The 18,804-nt window shown below is 39.6% G+C and overlaps 1 protein-coding gene across 1 annotated transcript in view; it reads right to left on the bottom strand.

Moving 5' to 3' along the window:
- Nucleotides 1–1,625: 1,625 nt before the first annotated feature.
- The window catches only part of LOC133563117 (alanine--tRNA ligase, cytoplasmic-like), a 39,640-nt gene continuing 22,461 nt past the window's right edge, over nt 1,626–18,804 (bottom strand). The window contains exons 9-20 of the mRNA XM_061917067.1: nt 17,524–17,674; nt 17,286–17,410; nt 14,692–14,836; nt 14,425–14,603; nt 12,264–12,377; nt 11,972–12,178; nt 8,870–9,054; nt 8,532–8,640; nt 7,144–7,257; nt 4,367–4,573; nt 2,515–2,628; nt 1,626–2,424 (exon numbers count right to left, since the gene is read on the bottom strand). Coding sequence (XP_061773051.1) covers nt 2,245–2,424; nt 2,515–2,628; nt 4,367–4,573; nt 7,144–7,257; nt 8,532–8,640; nt 8,870–9,054; nt 11,972–12,178; nt 12,264–12,377; nt 14,425–14,603; nt 14,692–14,836; nt 17,286–17,410; nt 17,524–17,674 — 1,830 coding nt within the window. The 3' untranslated portion in view covers nt 1,626–2,244. The remainder of the gene's footprint in view (nt 2,425–2,514; nt 2,629–4,366; nt 4,574–7,143; nt 7,258–8,531; nt 8,641–8,869; nt 9,055–11,971; nt 12,179–12,263; nt 12,378–14,424; nt 14,604–14,691; nt 14,837–17,285; nt 17,411–17,523; nt 17,675–18,804) is intronic.

The raw sequence follows: 18,804 nt of genomic DNA, 5'->3' as shown, positions 1-18,804 counted from the left end.
CTCCATCTGGAGTTTGTCTGAATGACACATGTTCGGACAGAAGCCCACCCGTGCCGGGTAAAATGTTGCACCAGGTGGGTGGCGGTATTCTTCTGCCGAGTGATGTTATATTTATGTTGGTGAAACTTAAAAATAGATACAATACTGAACAATCATTGCTGAGTCAACCACATTTCATGGTATAGTTTTTTTTAAATATTTATATTCAGTCTTGATAACCAGCGTGTATAACCTTGTCCCCCTTTATCATACTGGCATGCATCTTCAGGACACAAGACAAAGAAACAATGAAGTTTGGTGCCTTGCTCAAAGTGAACGGCATAGACTTGAAATTTCAACATGCAAATGTCACCAATGTGATTGTTCAGCGCCACACAGGAAAAGCCCCTAAAACATTTGAAAGTTGTGTGGAAAATCGGGCTTACAGCTTGTTTAAAAGGTAATTTACATAATATTTCCAATCATGAGCCAAATGGATCAGTTTAAGGCAGGGGTGTCCAAACTTTTTCCACTGAGGGCCGCAAACTGAAAAATCAAAGCAAGCGGGGGCCTTTTTGATATTTTATATTTTAAAAACCAATACAACATATGTATAAAAAATATACATTTCGGCTTCCACTCCGGCTTGATCCCGGGGACTCCAAAGGGTTTTGGTCAAAAAAAAAAAATCAAATATGTGTCATTATTTACTGTTATCTTTAATATTATTCGGGGTTTAAATCTCTAGATCAACATTAGTTCTATCTGTCATTATAACGTTTTTAAAGATTAAAGTTGTACACTCTTTTCGTCAAAAAAACAACCCTGTTTTTTATGGAAAAAACACAATTTGGAATAATTTCCCCATCACATTTTAAGTGGAATATTAGAGATCATAAAATAATTGCAGCCTTAAAAAATTTAATATCTCATCATTATTTTTACACTGCAAAAATATTGGTGAGCTGAAGCCTCCATTTAAGTGATAAAAAATAAATTACACATTTTTATCTATTTACTTTGAACACAATATTCTCGTGACCAACTTCAGATCTATCCGTCAATTATAAGTTTTTATTGTTGTTTATGTTTTTTGTTTGTTCGGTTTAGGCCCTTTTTTAAAAAAACAGATACGTTTTTTATATTCCGAACAAATTATGCAACATTTTCCCCAAAAAATGCCTCAAAGTGGAATATTTAATGTGATATAATAGGTCAACTATTCATAATGACATTGGTTTTGAATCTTTTTTTTTTTTTTTTTTTTAAGAAATAAATACCCTGCATGACAGCTTTGTGTTATTAGAGTCAATATTGTCTTGTTATATTTCCCCTGTCTGCTCTTTTATACCACTTTTGATGCTTTTAATTTTTTATTATCGTATTTTTAGAATGTGCTGCGTGGCCGTTAAAAAATTACCTGCGGGCCGCACTTAGGACACCCCTGGTTTAAGGGGCAAACTTGTTCTTCAGCTAAGTAGTTTATTAAAAATTAATCACCAAAGCTTGTGCAAATGTATCTTCATTAACATTACCCTCCTGACATTTTGCTCCTTCATCATCTGAGGTGCAATGTGAAGTAATGTCATACTTTTTCACATCAAAACACACTGCTAGCGTTGCTATTATAAAGTGTGAACACATGGCAACGTAGATCTGTTTATTCCAATCCAGTAATGTGTCATGATTGGTACATGGAAAAGCAACAATGATAAAAGACATTATTGTACAGGTGACCTAGAAATGAAGTTACAAATACAGAACATGATCTTTTACACAGGACTGATGAATTATTTAGTCTTAATTGACAAGCAGCTACAACTATTGACAGCATAGATGAACCCTGCTACAACTTTAAATTAGTTTACAGTTGGCTTCAAATTGTTTGTTTCCTAAAAATGAAGCTGTGCAGAATGAGCCCTCGGTCAGTTTGGGGTTGAAGGAAGACCATAAGCCACCAGGATGAAAAAGTGCACAAAATAGGGGCTGACAGTTTGGAGAGCACGACGCTCACAACCGGAGATTGAAGTGCAAACGTGTCAAACTCACTGATTCCAAATCTATTTCCTATCTCTGTACACAAGCATGCAGATTTCTGCCATGAGCATATTTCGATTTGAGCGTTGTTTCCACAGATAACATTTGACTGACGTTAATTAACCGCCCCACTCCCAACAGTGGTCCACTGTAGGCAAAATGGGGGAAGTAAAAATGTTATTACCATTTCCCATCTTCCACGCCACACTTCGCCAATTTCTCTTGCCTTCAGTTTTCTGTAAGTTTGAGAGATGCAAACTGCTGGGCCATCTGCAGCGCCTCCTGCAGGCACTGCGTGTTCCTACCGGTGGCTTGGGCCGACATGTCCTTGCCGCCTCCTTTGCCGTCCATCAGGGGGCACAATTCTTGAACCCACTCGCTGGCCTTTAGCCCGCGGTTAGCCTTTTCCTAGAGGGACGATAAGATTCTCATGAGCGCCTGTATTGTTGTGATTTGCTGCACAATGAAGTGGGTCGTGTGTAGAAACAGTTTAATCACCTGAGGGACTTGACACAGGCAGACCACTTTGCCGGCATCGGGGTCCGCAACCAAGAGCATGGCGGCGGTCTGAGGAGAGCTTGACTTCAGCAGCTTCAGGCACTCATTGAGAGCCTGCAAAATGAGGAGGGGTAAAAAGGGCGGAGAGCACCATGTCTTGTAATCACCATCCTCATGTCTTAGTCCAAACTAATGAGTCACACACACTTTACTTTAGTCACATGACAAACACAATCGGCATTTCAAAATACAAAAACAGTGAGGTTGGCACGTTGTGTAATTCGTAAATAAAAAAAGAATACAATGATTTGCAAATTCTTTTCAACTTATATTCAATTGAATAGACTGCAAAGACAAGATATTTAACGTCCGAACCAATAAACTTTTTTATTTTTTTTTGCAAATAATCATTAACTTAGAATTTAACGGCAGAAACACATTGCAACAAAGTTGGCACAGGGGCATTTTTACCATTGTGTTGCATGGCCTTTCCTTATAACAACACTCAGTAAACGTTTGAGAACTGAGGAGACCAATTTTTGAAGCTTTTCAGGTGGAATTCTTTCCCATTTTTGCTTGATGTACAGCTCAAATTGTTCAACAGTCCGGGGTCTCTGTTGTCGTATTTTAGGCTTCATAATGCACCACACATTTTCAATGGGAGACAGGTCTGAACTACAGGCAGGCCAGTCTAGTACCCACACTACGCTGTTGTGACATGTGGCTTGGCAATGTCGTGCTGAAATAAGCAGGGGGTGTCCATGATAATGCTGCTTGGATGACAACATATGTTGCTCCAAAACCTGTATGTACCTTTTAGCATTAATGGTGCCTTCACAGATGTGTAAGTTACCCATGCCTTGGGCACTAATACACCCCCATACCATCACAGATGCTGGCTTTTGAACTTTGCGCCTGTAACAGTCCAGATGGTTCTTTTCCACTTTGTTCTGGAGGACACGATGTCCACAGTTTCCAAAAACAATTTCAAATGTGGACTTGTCAGACAACAGAACACTTTTCCACTTTGCATCAGTCCATGTTAGACGGGCTATGGTCCAGCAAAGCCAGCAGTGTTTCTGGGTGTTGTTGATAAATGGCTTTGGCTTTGCATAGTAGTGTTTTAACTTGCACTTTCAGATGTAGCGACCAACTGTAAACAGTAGTTTTCTGAAGTGTTCCTGTGGTGATATCCTATACACACTGAAGTTGCTTTTTGATGCAGTACCGTCTGAGGGATCGAAGGTCTGTAATATTATCGCTTACGTGCAGAGATTTCTCCAGATTCTCGTAACCTTTGGATTATATTACAGACCCTAGATGCTGAAATTCCAAGAATTCTTTGCAATAGCTAGTTGAGAAATGTTGTTCTTAAACTGCCCGACAATTTGCTCACGCTTTTGTTCACAAAGTGATGTACCTCACCCCATCCTTGTTTGTGAATTACTGAGCATTTCATGGAAGCTGCTTTTATACCCAATCATGGCACCCACCTATTCCCAATTAGGCTGGTCACGTGTGTGATGTTCCAAATAGGCGTTTGATGAGCATTCCTCAACTTTCTCGTCTTTTTTGCCCCTTGTGCCAGCATTTTTTAAACATGTTGCAGGTATCAAATTCCAAATGAGCTAATATTTGCAAAAAATATAAAGTTTTCCAGTTCAAATGTTAAGTATCTTGTATTTGCAGTCTATTCAATTGAATATAGGTTGAAAATAATTAGGAAATCATTGTATTCTGTTTTTATCTACTATTTACAAAACGTGCCAACTTAACTGGTTTTGGGTTTTGTATTTCATATAATACTTTTACTTCTTTTTGTAACACTTAAGTTTCATTTAAAAAAACTCACTTTGGCCGAGGCTCCGGTCTCCATCTCCATCACCAGCAGATCCTGATTAGGGCTCTCCGCCATCACCTGCTTGATCTTCTCCAGGACTCTCTTCTGGATGTCCGCCTTGTAGGCACGGTCCAAGTCATCCATGGTCTTCTTCAGGCCCTTCAGGGTCTCCCTCATCTCGTCCTTCCGCCACTGGGAGATCACTGCAGTGCCGATCCACTGTGCACCAGACAACCAATCCAGTTACCGATTGTAACACTACAGGTAGGTGTCATTCAGCATTTTCAAAATAAAGTTATTTTTAAACTATCAGAACCCTACAAAATAAATAAATACAGTGAAACCCACTAAAGTCAGTCCTGTTTATGTCGACAACCAGTCTACATCATACTTGCCAACTCTCCCAATTTTTCCGGAGACTCCCAAATTTCAGTGCCATTCCCGAAAATCTCCCCGGGCAACCATTCTCCCAAATTTCTCCCGATTTCCACCCGGACAACAATATTGGGGGACTGTCTTTAGCGTCCTTGAAAACCTGTCGTCACGTGCAATTGTCCTCCATACAAACAGCGTGTCGGCTGAGTCTTATAATATATGTGGCTTTTACACACACATAAGTGAATGCAATGCATACTTGATCAACAGCCATACAGGTCACACTGAGGGTGGCCATATAAACAACTTTTAACACTGTTACAAATATGCGCCACACTGTGAACCCACACATAACAAGAATGACAAACACATTTCGAGGGGACCTTGGCACCGTAACACAACATAAACACAACAGAACAAATACCCAGAACCCCTTGCAGAACTAACTCTTCCGGGACGCTACAATATACGCCACTGCTACCACCAAACCCCGCCCACCTCCGCCCCGAATACCCCGCCCCCTACCCATCTCCCGAATTCGGAGGTCTCAAATATGGTCTACATGGACTAAGTCATAAAGTCCTGGTCCAGTATGTCATCCACACATGGTTGATCGCTTTTGTCGACATAAAATGTGTGCATTAAATGAATCATGACATTTGAGTGTGAATGTTGTCTATCTGTGTTGGCCCTACGATGAGGTGGCGACTTGTCCATGGTGTACTTCGCGATTGTAGCTGAGATAGGCACCAGCGCCCCCCACGACCCCAAAGGGAATAAGCGGTTTGATTGATTGATTGAAACTTTTATTAGTAGATTGCACAGTTCAGTACATATTCCGTACAAATGACCACTAAATGGTAACACCCGAATAAGTTTTTCAACATGTTTTAGTCGGGGTCCACGTAAATCAATTCATGGGAGAAGATGGATGGATGGATGGAATTAAGTAGGAATGGGAATCTTTCAAATTACAATTCCATTAAAATTCTTGGGCCGATGATTCAATCCAGAATCAATTCTTGATTCTAACCATTTCTTGATAAAACATTTTTAATTGGGCTTGTGCTTTGAGTACCTTGAAGGTAGAAAAGCGCTATACAAGTACAACCCATTTACCATTTGTGTATCAGAGAAACAAAGCTGTGTTGAAATAAAAAGTTCCTCTTCATTTCCTGCCTGCCTGCCATCCTTCCTTCATACAAGGGAACCTTTGATTTATGAACCCCTTATTGCAGGAACTTTTCAATTTACAAAACACAGATTGAATAAAAATGTATTTCCGTGTACAAATCTTGTCTCACTGTTCAAACATTTCATCCATCCATTGTTTGCTTTGCAGAACAACCATTATGGTCAGGGTGCTAGATCTCTGGTGCTCATCGTTGCAGGCGTTGGCTTCTGTGCTACTTTATGTGATTTTAGAAGTATTTTTCTACCCTTTTACCAGTACTTTTTCTATTTTTGATAGCTCAAAATGAATCCAAAGAAAGCAATTGATGTGAGATTTTTAACATTCAGGAAGTATTTTTACTGCAAATTACGGACATTTACAAACGTTTTTTTTTTTTTAGATCTTTAGCATCAAGACTGTAGCCGCCATCATCGGTTATCAAATTACCGTAAGTCTTGAACTATAAAGAGTATTTCAAGAGCGGCCAGCCGGAGACACGGGAAAGCTCATTTTTACAACAAAGTTCTCCAGAAAAGTGATATTATAATCAGATTGTAGGTGTTTTGTACCCTTTACATTCATATTTCGCCGTGTTTGTTGCATTTTGCTTGATTAAAAATACGTCAATCGAGGAGGCGGTGTAAGAATTAAAAAACGGAGCAACATTCATATGTTTTAAATATTCAGTCTTTTATCGTTGATTGTTAATATTGTAAATCCCCCATTTTTTATTTTCATGTACATTCTGGGTGTATCATTCTGTAAAAAAAAATATTTTATTCGAAGTGGTCTGTCAAAGTTTTTAGCATCAAATCAGACAGTTAAGTTTTTTGTATTACTGTTTTTGAAAAAAGGGACCCAAGCACACATTCTGTACAGCAGTTGTTTTACAGATACACACACACACACACACACACAGTATATATGTGTGTGTGTGTGTGTATATATATACATATATATATATATACACGTATATATATATATATATATGTATATATACACACACACACACACACACACACACACACATTTTATTTTTAATCATTTTTGCGACCTAGTTGTTGAAGTTAAGGAGTTTTGTGATTTCAAACTGTGAGTTCACCACAGGGCTAGTGACAGCGTGTGTGCATGTCGGCTGAAAATGAGGATATTACAGCTTGTTGTTGTCTATGGCAAAAGTCTTTGTAATGTAATTAAGGGAATACAAATAATGGATAACATAACGATGATAAACACCCACCTCTGTCATGTCTGCAATCTCTTTCTGCATGTCCTTATTAGGGGCTGTCTGCTGCTTCACTTTGTCTGCCAGGGCAGTCAGACCTTGGTGCAGTGCGTCTGCTTTCCTCTGGGCCTAGTGAACACAACGCAACATAAGCATTACTGACACTTTTCTAACAGTGTGGCTCATTTCAGGTCCATCTGTATGTTTCTACTGGGCTATCATTAATAACCACTGGGAGGAACAATCCCATTCATTATATGACAAGCTGCACATCAGCATGTGCTCTACTATTTCCCATTTTAGCTGACTATACAATTTGTTGACAGTTATGTGTGTGTATGCTGCCTAACAATTCCTGTTCCACAGCAAGACTTGTGGAGATAGATGAGAAAGAGGTGTTGTAGATAAAGTTACATCTATGAATACAGATCCATCAGAAGCTGTGAGAAGACACTTTCAAAATATAATAAATGTGATCATCTGCAGTAAGAGCTTTCTTTTCAGTTAGGTTGTCAGCAAAAACAAGTCATTGTTAACCATAAACACTAAGGGTATGGGGGAAAAATCGATTCAAATACAAATCGCGATTCTCACGTTGTGTGATTCAGAATTGAATCTCTGTTTTTTTTTTTTTAAATCCTTTTTTTTTTTATATATATATATTTTTTTTTATCAAACCAACAAATCAATACACAGCAATACCATAACAATGCAGTCCAATTCCAAAACCAAACCTGACCCAGCAACACTCAGAACTGCAATAAACAGAGCAATTGAGAGGATACACAAACACGACACAGAACAAACCAAAAATAGTGAAACAAAAATTTATATTATCAACAACAGTATCAATATTAGTTATAATTTAACATAACAGTGATTAAAAATCCCTCTTTGACATTATCATTAGACATTTATAAAAATAAAAAAAAAAGAACAATAGTGTCACAGTGGCTTACACGTGCATCGCATCTCATAAGCTTGACAACACACTATGTCCAATATTTTCACAAAGATAAAATAAGTCATATTTTTGGTTTGTTTAATAGCTAAAACAAATTTACATTATTGCAATGAGTTGATAAAACATTGTCCTTTACAATTATAAAAGCTTTTTTTTTTTTTTTTATCTACTCTGCTAGCATATCAGCAGGCTGGGGTACATCCTGCTGAAATCCTATGTATTGGATGAATACAGAATCGTTTTGAATTGGAAAAATATCGTTTTTGAATGGAGAATGGCGTTGAATCGAAAAAAATCTATATATAATCGAATCACGACCCCAAGAATCGATATTGAATAGAATCGTGGGACACCCACAGATTCGCAGCCCTAATAAACACTAACGACAAATTATGGCTGAATATTTTGTTTATGTGTGAATGTGTGTGAGCGTAGCGACCTTCTGGGCCTCGCTTCCTGTCACAGCAACGATGCGGCGAATCCCCTTAGCGATGGCCTCCTCTGAGACGATGACAAACGGTGCGGCGTGACCAGAGTTCTGCAGATGGCTAGAGATAACAACATGCAACAGGGACAGGTGTGAGCACACTGAAGGAGGCTGCTAGGGGAATTTAGGATATTAAAAAAGCAGCATATAAAAAAGGGTGGAAAATGACCTTTTTCTATATTCAAGACTTTGATTCCAATGATCGATCAATCAATCAATCGATCAATCAATCAATCAATCATTGTGATGCCGGATTTCTGTCTTCATCACGAGTAATAAGAAATACTCACGTTCCACCACAAAACTCAATGGAGGTGAGAGAACCAGCAGCACTGCTGGGGTCGTCCAGCAGGTCCTGAACGGGGATGCCAATAGACACAACCCTCACAGGGTCGGGGTACGTCTCGTCAAACACAGCGCGCAAACCCTGAATTGCCTTGGCTTGTGCTAGGGGGGCGTCCATAGCGTAGACTGTCTGGAAAAACAGTTCAGGCGAGGAGTTTGAGTTGAGTTTATTTCGAACATGACAGCATACAACATGATACATCACAATTTCCAGTTTCTCTTTTCAACATGTTCGAAAAGGAGTAGGAAGAAGCTGAGCTTATTTAATCCTACCCCTTTTCTTTTACATAACAGTTGCTAAAACTTTTGTTCACTTCCTGTTCTCAATGTATTCACAATATACTCCGTAAGTAAGCACAATAAAAATAAATAAATAAATAATTGGTGAAGTAAGTTTTATTCCATACGATGAGATAAGTAAGATTATTTTGAGAATGAAAGAATGAGTGAGTGAATAAATTCAGGATGTTTATCATGGTTCTTCTTTTTTGTACTTTGTAAACACTTTAAGTTTGAAGATTTTTCTTGAAGTGTATTATATTAGTACATTGTTTGATTGGTTTATCAGCTCAATCACATTTAACAGCAGTACTTGGCCACTTAAAAGGGGAACTGCAGTTTTTTTTGGAACATTCGCTTTTTTTTTTTTTAAACAACAATGAGTCTTTGACGACATTGACTTGACTCATGAAAAAAGACAACAATTGCATTGCAGAAAAACAACTTGATTTTTTGTAGCAACACAACAATAAAATCATCCATGCCAAGCGCTGTAGACAAACAACTCCCAAGAACCACGCCTTGCCGTCTCCATACCTGGTATTAGCTGGCATTTGACACAGGACCCCATATGCTAGTATACGATTCTTTAATTTTAGACCTCTGGAATCAGCATTTGAGTCAACAAGGTGTGAAATTACGTCGGAAAATGTTTGTGCCGGCTCATTACTGTTTTATTTTGTCGTAAACCGTATAACTTATTTCGTGTTTGTGCATGACTTCCTGTATAACACGGATTTTAGCTAAACCAAACAGCCGCATTGCGGCGACCGGCAAAAATAGAAGCCCTGCGTATATTTAGTGCAAGGAACTGCCACGCCTGTGCCTTTCCGCAGCTGGTGGAAACCACATTGACTTAATAAAAACGAAAAGCGTTCACGGAAATCAGGGGTTAGAGGGCCGCCAAAAAATATCTCGGCTGTTTGCCTTTTTCCACCACTTGTGGTGGTAATGACAATTTCAAACAAACAGGAAAAACTGTGAAGTTAATGTCATGAAGAAGTTTCTTAGCGCAAAAACAATGACTAAAGTGGTGTAGCTGTATTTTCATTTGCACTTTAATTCTATAGACAGTTTAGTTAAGAAACATATTCATTATTATTTAGTTTATTTTAGCACAGCATAATTTGTATGTCAATGTATTTTCCATCAGGTATTTACAAGTCCCTTTTTATTCATGCAGTAAATTTGGTTAGTAATTACTTTTGTAATCCACCTAAGGTTTAAATAAATAATAATCTTTGTTATTAACACATGGTTTTATATGATTTGACAAGGTTTTAAACAGTAAGTAGGTTAGATATTATTGAATACAATTAAAATCAAGCGTAAAATAAGTAATTTAGTGTTAATATTTGAGTGGGCCCCAGGCATTTCTGTCGAGGAAAAGTTAGGCCCTGAGGTCAAAAAGGTTAGGAACCTTTGACTTACGGTATAAACACCTTGTAGGGATCAACAAAAGACAAAACTGGCACACTCACCTTAATTCTATGACTACTTCCTGACTAAGGAAACACACCCAGGACTAACTGAAATGAATGCATACTTGCTAGTGAGACTCAGAAGTGTAAGAAAACATTACAGTATATAACAACTGTACAGCACAGTTGACCTTATCAGCTTGGTGTTAAATGAGTAAAAAAATACTTTTGGTTAGTAAACACATTAACATTTATTACTACACAAAACAACACTGAGTACTGAAACCGATGTCCCGGCTGGTAAAGTGAAAGGTAAGGTACCCATCTACAGTTTAACGGCGTGGCGCAGTGGAAAAGTGGCCGTGCGCAACCCGAGGGGCCCTGGTTCAAATCCCACCAAGTACCAACCTCGTCACGTCCGTTGTGTCCTGAGCAAAACACTTCACCCTTGCTCCTGATGGGTGCTGGTTGGCGCCTTGCATGGCAGCTCCCTCCATCAGTGTGTGAATGTGTGTGTGAATGGGTAAATGTGGAAGTAGTGTCAAAGCGCTTTGAGTACCTTGAAGGTAGAAAAGCGCTATACAAGTACAACCCATTTATCATTTATTTATTTAACTAGACAGTAGTTATGTTGCTGTTGTCATTTCACACTGCTTTGCAATGATGCATTATGACATAAACATGGGCATTTTTCATTGAAATGACCCCTTCAGGTTTAAAATGTAATGTTAACAACTGCGGTCTGAGACTGGTTGTCACCATAAAAAGGAAAGATTTAACAGATATGATGTCCCTGTCTTTTGAATGATTGTTTCAATAAGAAAACCTTTTTAAAAGTAAAAAACATCATCAGCCATTGTCAGTCCACTGCTGGACAAAAGCCTCAGCATGTTTCTACCAAGGTGAACGATCTCATGTCATTAGAGAAGTCCATGTATTTTCGGTTTTCCTACTGATATGTCCAGCCCACTTCCACTTATTTAATTTGATAGTTCTCATAATGTCTTGGACTTGCGTTTGTTTTCTCACCCATTCATTTGTTTTTCTGTCTTTATATGTGATTCCGAGCATATTTCTTTCCATGTTGTGTTGTGCTGCTGCTATTTTCTTTTCCATTTTATTTGACAATGCCCAGGTTTCAGCTCCATATGTCATGGTTGGTAACACGCATTGATTAAATACCTTTCTTTTTAGGCTTAATGGTATTTCTCCTCTCATGATGTTGCTCAGTTTTCCATATTGGCACCAGCCCAATCTGATTCTCCTCCCTATCTCATGCTCTTGACTCTTTTAAATATAAAAGACGCTAAATTAAGAATCAGGACTTTTTTATGAGCCGTAACTGACCTTGGCATCTCTAATCATTGCACAGGCGATCTCCTCAGTCCGCCGGACCTCTCCCGTGCTCAAAGCACCTTTGGCGGTGAAGTCAAAGCGCAGGCGGTCAGAGGCCACCAAGGACCCCCGCTGGTCGGCCTCCCCCAAAACTCCCCTTAGAGCAAAGTTGAGGATATGTGTGGCGGTGTGGTTGCTCATGATGGGTCTGCGACGAGCCTGGGGACAACAGATGGGATCACATGCGCCAATTGAAGGGCATCCAGGTCGTTTCCAAGATTTCACTCGCACTAATTAAGCTTACCTCATCTACATGTAAGGTGACACGGTCTCCAACCTGTAACGTTCCATAAACAGTCCCTACATGCAGAACGTAACCTCCTCTAACCTGTGTGTTCTTCACTGAGAACTCCATTTTCTGCAAAGACAGATCACACAGTCACTTATGGTTGGCTGGAAAAAATAAGATATCTTTTCTTCAGACTTTTTGTACTATATCAGCCTGAACAGAAACATTTAAAACACATTAGACACAACCACAATAATAACAAGCATACTACCATCCATCCATCCATCGATCGTCTTCCGCTTCAACACACTACTGAATCAATACAGCATCGAGGTACCCAAAGCGAGTAACGGGAACGAAAATTAAACACGCGTGACTACATTGCTGTCTGAAAGGCTAAAGTTACGCAGTGTCATTGAACGCCTCATCTTGCACGCTGCAGGCATGGAGGTGCTTATTGATCTAGAAGACACCAATGTTGTGCAATGCCCTGTGTGCGTTATATCAACAGATAAGTACGTCCGATGATTATGTCGTGTATTTAGAACAGGGGTCTCATAATCAATTTACCTGGGGGCCATTGGATGCAGAAACTGGGTGAGGCTGGGCCGCGAGAAAATATTTCTTAAAGAGTCTAACATGCACTTTTTAATAAATTCACCTTCTCAGAATGGCTTTCCGGCCCTAGAAACATACTTGCCAACCCTCCCGATTTTTCCGGGAGACTACCGAATTCCAGTGCACCTCCCGACAATCTCCCGGGGCAATGTCTTGCAGTCACTTACGTGTGTTCAAGAGCTAGATACAACATATGACTGGGCTGGCACGCTGTTTGTACAGGTTGTAGAGGTCGTTAAAAACCATGCCGTTACGGTACCGCCTTAACTTTGTTAGTTGAGTGAAATCGACAGAAATTCGAGAGAATGGGTTGCCCTGAAATTCGGGAGTCTCCTGGAAAAATCGGGTGGGTTGGCAAGTGTAACAATGTCAAGCACCAATCATATAAAACTTGCAGGCTGCACTAACACAAAATTTTCATATCTAGGTGCGGGCCGCAAAATAACGTCTCGTGGGCCCCAATTGGCTTGCGGGCCGCCTGTCTGAGACCCCTGATTTAGAATGTTTAATCTTGAAGATTTCATTTATATTTTGGTTTAAATTCAGGCTAGTCTTCTTAAGTAGTACTGTAACTGATAAGTATGTTTTCTGAATCATAACTGGATACAATTAGTGCTACTTACCAAAGTCTTACTAAAACGTTTTTGATAGATTTTTGAACGCCATGTGTAATGTTCTTTATTTTTAATGGAACATATAAAAATGTTGGTGTTGTTTACTTGAGTCACATTGCAATCTACACGTATCTCTTATGTGTGACTGCCATCATATTGCAGTCTACACGTACCTCTTACGTGTGACTGCCATCTACTGGTCACATTTATCATTTCATCATTTACCAAATAAAATAGGTTCGAGGTCGGGAAGCACAACCAAAAATATTCCGTACATTAGTCACACCAGGTTATAAGGAGCACTGTCGAGTTTTGAGAAAATGAAAGGATTTTAAGTGCGCCTTATAGAATGAAAATTACGGTATATAACTCATACTTATGTTAATCGTTTAGCTGACCAATGTTTTTTTTCTAGTGGATTTCAATGCGCAAAAAATGTGCAAATGTTTTGTCTCACAACTCAGTAAAACATTCACTGATCGCAGATATTTAGAAACCAAGCACATTAGTTTTTCCCCCAGAAAAACTATACAGACCATGCCTTCATCAAACAACATTTGTCTGTGCATCAATGACATAGTGGAGGAAGTTAAAAAAATAAAAAATAATATTGTACATACGAGTCAGTGAATTGTACACATTACAGCTGGATACATCAACATATATAGCCGGCCAAGAACACGTCCTGGCGTATGTCCGTACATAATGAAGGATGATTCAGGAGAAAATGCTCTTCTGTGAAGATTTAATTTTCCTAATTAATCTATTATACAAATATTCTGAAATATATGTATTTCAAAATAATTCTGAGTAAGATGTTTTATTGTGTGCAGGAGATGGGGTATACGGCTCAAGATCTGAAGAAGTATAGGAGTCAGAAAAGTTTGGAAATCACTGCTGAAGCATATCAAGAATGTATAGTGAATGTGTACTAATGCACTTACATCTTCTGTGCTGTCATCCTCTCGAAGCATGTAGCCCTCATCAAATGTCTGTCCTCCCTGTTCGGCATAGAAAGAAGTCTGATCCAGAAGTACGCCACATTCCTGACCGGAAGTCACTTGATCGCAGAAGGAGCGGTCACGGCGCAGGGCCAACACTGTGGCAGAGACCTGCTGGAACTCTAATGACACATCAACGAAGACCAGGATTAAAACACCATTTTGTCCTAAGAACCTTTCAGTCTGTCTTGGTATTTAGGTTGTATGTACCATAGGTTCCCTTTTCATCAGAGCTGTATTTGTATTTGGGAGAATCATCTGTGGCGGGAATATTCTTATTTCTCAGCTCTTCAATGGCATAGATGTCCAACATGATGTGGTCCACATCTCCTGCACCTTTACCCTGGGACTTTAACTACACACACACATATATATATTAGGAGTGTGTGAGCTCTAGGATACAGGACAGTCTAATTCAAAACAACATTTAAAAAGAATTAAATATACAATTAAAAGCTATTTCTTCTTCTAAACTACTTATAATGCATCAAAAGGAACATCGTTGTCGTTAGAAGTTTTAACACGTACCTTGTGGCAATGTGTAGTTTAATGTTTGTAAATTATATGCATGGAAAACAAGCCCACATGCATTTTAATTATGAACTTGAATTGTCTCAAATAAGTTGAACTTTTTAATACTTTCAGGATGTGGTTGATCCTAAAAATCACTTTGTATTCACTGCAATGGTGCTACACAGCCAGATTGCATCAATGAACTTATTTGATAATTGACTATATTTACATTTTTATTTCTACTGTGTCAAGTCTAGTCCTTAAAGGGGACCTATAATGATTTCCGTCTTTTCTGACTTAAAAATGTTACAAAAATTGGATCGTCGTGTTAAAAAATGTCAAAGCATCAAACAAAAATTGGATCGCCGTGTTAAAAAATGCCAAAGCATCAAATTATAAGGTTTATGCATTTGTGTATGAGCTTGTAAGGTGTAAGCCTCTGCGCACAGGCCTTTTAAAACATTTGGTTACGTTCTGATGCACCTATTTAAACTTTAACATTTAAGCTATCAACCATATATGCTTTAGGCTCTGTGAATTTAATATCATATAGAAAATAATATTATTCTCAGCTAATGCCATCCCACCTGCTCTGAGGTCTATTTCGTTTAATTGGACAGTTTCACAGGGCAGTTTGTACTGGTTTATTTGCTTTAATGACATTTACGATGAGATGAATGAAATGAAATTGGCCGCTAAACTCCGGCAGAGAAAGACAGTGACATTACAACTTGGCTTGAGGTAACAAGAAAAGGTAGGAGAGTTTTATTTTCATCTAATTTTGGTATGCACCTAAAAACAGCAACATGCAACATGCAGTGACTTACAGTACAGGCCAAACGTTTGGACACGCCTTCTCATTTCAATGCGTTTTCTTAATTTTATGACTATTTACATTGTAGATTGTCAGAATAATTGTATCTAAGTTATCACAAAACTTTGTGTTGCCATGAGTTCCAAACAAAAGCTGTCTTTGATCCTACCAATCAAACGGCGTGTAAAACTCCACTGTGTAGGATGGGAAGCGACATGAAGGCGTTGCTTTCTTTCTTCTATTGTAATCCACAGGAAGATTTTGTCTTGACCTGAGATCTACAAAGCGGAGAGGAAGCAGGACCTGACACCCCTCCGGGCACCTTTTCTTTGAACTGTTTTACGACTTTTTCTTTGAATTTTTTTGTAACCAAACGCGATGGCTGTTTATGACCCCCTCCCTTACAAACAGCTGTTGCCATGTAATCAGGGAAAGTCCAAATAAAAGAGAGGCGTACAATCTTTCGTCAGAGCGTGGTGGAACACTGTAAGTGAAGTGAAGTGAATTACATCTATACAGCGCTTTTTCTCAAAAGACTCAAAGCGCTTTACATTGCGAAACCCAATATCTAAGTTACATTTTTTTACAGCAGTGTGGGTGGCACTGGGAGCAGGTGGGTAAAGTGTCTTGCCCAAGGACACAACGGCAGTAATTAGAATGGCAGAAGCGGGGATCGAACCTGCAACCCTGAAGTTGCTGGCACGGCCGTTCTACCAAGCGAGCTATACCGCCCCTATACAAGGGTACCGGTGTACACGCTCTCCTCATTTAGCCAAATTTAATACTGTCTCTGTTTGATTCCTTGCTTCTTGTCTTGTTTAATAGAGGTCATCAGTGTTTGAACCTGACATTGATTGTCATTGAAGGCATCAAAAACTATGACACCTGTGAAGTGAAAACCATAACTAACTTTTGAAGCTTATTGAGAGAATGCCAAGAGAGTGCGAAAAAGTAATCAGAGCAAAGAGTGGCTATTTTGAAGACACTTCAATATAAAACATATTTTCAGTTATTTCACCTTTTTTTGTTAAATACATAACTCCAAGTGTGTTCATTCATAGTTTTGATGCATTTAGTGACAATCTACAATGTAAATAGTCATGAAAATAAAGAAAAACGCATTGAATGAAAAGGTGTGTCCAAACTTTTGGCCTGTACTGTATATACTGCTAAAAAAAATAGCTTTTAATACAGCACTGTATCAAATGCTGTGACCTGCTGAATCTATATAAAGTTTATGAATTTAATCTTTTGACCATATCTGAAAAACGCTTCAACAAACGAACATCTTGCAGACATACGAAGAGAGTGGGTTATACATATGACAGGGCAAAAGTTACATCGATGCAGATCCAATCTAATCCATATCCAGAGCACAAGAAGTGTTCGAATATAAATAAAAATCACCATGAATCCCCTTTTAACGAGAGGTGTCCCAATGCGGTTTGAACTCTAAAGTCTTTTTCCTGTGCCTTACCTGTGCAGCTTTCTTCTCCTCCTCAAAGGAAACCAAGTCCACCAACATGCCTTTCTCCTCAGCAATGAGGGAGGTTAAGTCCAGAGGGAAGCCATAAGTGTCATACAAAAGCCATGCTGTGTCTCCTGGATGCACAGATGGACAAAAAACGCTGTTCAAAGAGCACCTGAGGCCACCATGAGCACATTCTTTCACAGAACACATGCAACAGAAAAGCTTTTCCTCAAACGTCTCTCACCTGGGATGGTCTTACAGTCACCCATACTCATGATCTTTCGATCCAGGATGCGGCGCCCCCTGCTAAGGGTTTTGAGAAACTGTGCCTCCTCCTCGTTAATAATGTCCTTTACAATTTCGGGGTCTTTCTTCAATTCAGGAAATGCTTCACCCTGAAAGAAATACGAAAGTCAGTGAGATCCGTCAAGAGGAAAAAAGCCAAAAGATCCATTGAGTAAATCGACAGCAAACTCAAATAGTAAAAAAAAAATCAGTTGGGGGAGACAATACATATAAGCACTGCTTAAAGTTCAAGTACCAATGATTGTCACACACATACTAGATGTGGCGAACCGCGACCGGGAATCATTTATGGTGATTTGAACCCCAATTCCAACCCTTTTTTTTTTTTTTTTCCCCAAGATGGCGCTGCTGTAGTGGCTGCTGTTGGCAGGAGCTCTGTGCTCTTGTGTCATCATTTTGTGTTTCCCTCTTGTTTTCATGTGTTATTATATTTTTTTGCCTTTTGGTCTGGGACCCTTTGGGACTGTGTGACAAGGGGTGGCACTTTCGTGACCTCTGTGGTGCTTTTTTTGTGGACTTCTGGATCTGCCTCCCGGGAGCCTTTTGGCCATGGAGACCAGCTGCTGGGTGTCTGCCACACCGGAGTCGGTTTGGAGGGACTGGAGGAGATGCGGATGAGGGGACAGGACTGCGGAGCTAGCACTGAGCGCCGGGACGGAGAGGCTTCGCGGTGCCTTGGCTAGGTGAGCAGGTGTCGGACACCTCAGTCACCTTGGACGTATCCTCGCTCAACCATTCGGACTGGACACTGGCCAAGAGTGGAGTCAGCTGTCTTGGTTGCTTTGTTGGGTCTGCTCTTTTCTCTGGCCATGCTCCCTCCACCCCAGCGGACGATGGCGTGGAACACCGCAGAGGCCACGACAGTGGATATGTTTCCTTTATTTTTTATTCATAGCTGTATGTAGAAGTGTCTGGTTGTATCTGCTGCTTTAATGTCTTTAATGTCCTCTGTGTTCTTTGATGTTTTCCTCTTACACACATGTCAGAGGGATGTGTACCATGGCTATGAGTTGTTTGTTTCCCTTGGCCTCAGTCTGCGCCCCCTCTCCAGGGCCCAGGCTAAGACCGATTTTTTTATTTTATTTTACCTGTATCTCATCTTTTTTGTGAGGGGCGCTGGAAGCCGGCAGACCAGTCAGCGATCCTGTTCTGTCTCCCTGTAATGTTTCTCTGATTTTGAATGGGATTGTGCTGAAAATTTTAATTTTCCTGAAGGAAC

The sequence above is a fragment of the Nerophis ophidion genome, linkage group LG12, assembly GCF_033978795.1.
Source record: "Nerophis ophidion isolate RoL-2023_Sa linkage group LG12, RoL_Noph_v1.0, whole genome shotgun sequence".
In the NCBI taxonomy this organism is placed as follows: Eukaryota; Metazoa; Chordata; class Actinopteri; order Syngnathiformes; family Syngnathidae; genus Nerophis; species Nerophis ophidion.
This window is presented reverse-complemented; position numbering and strand designations above follow the sequence as displayed.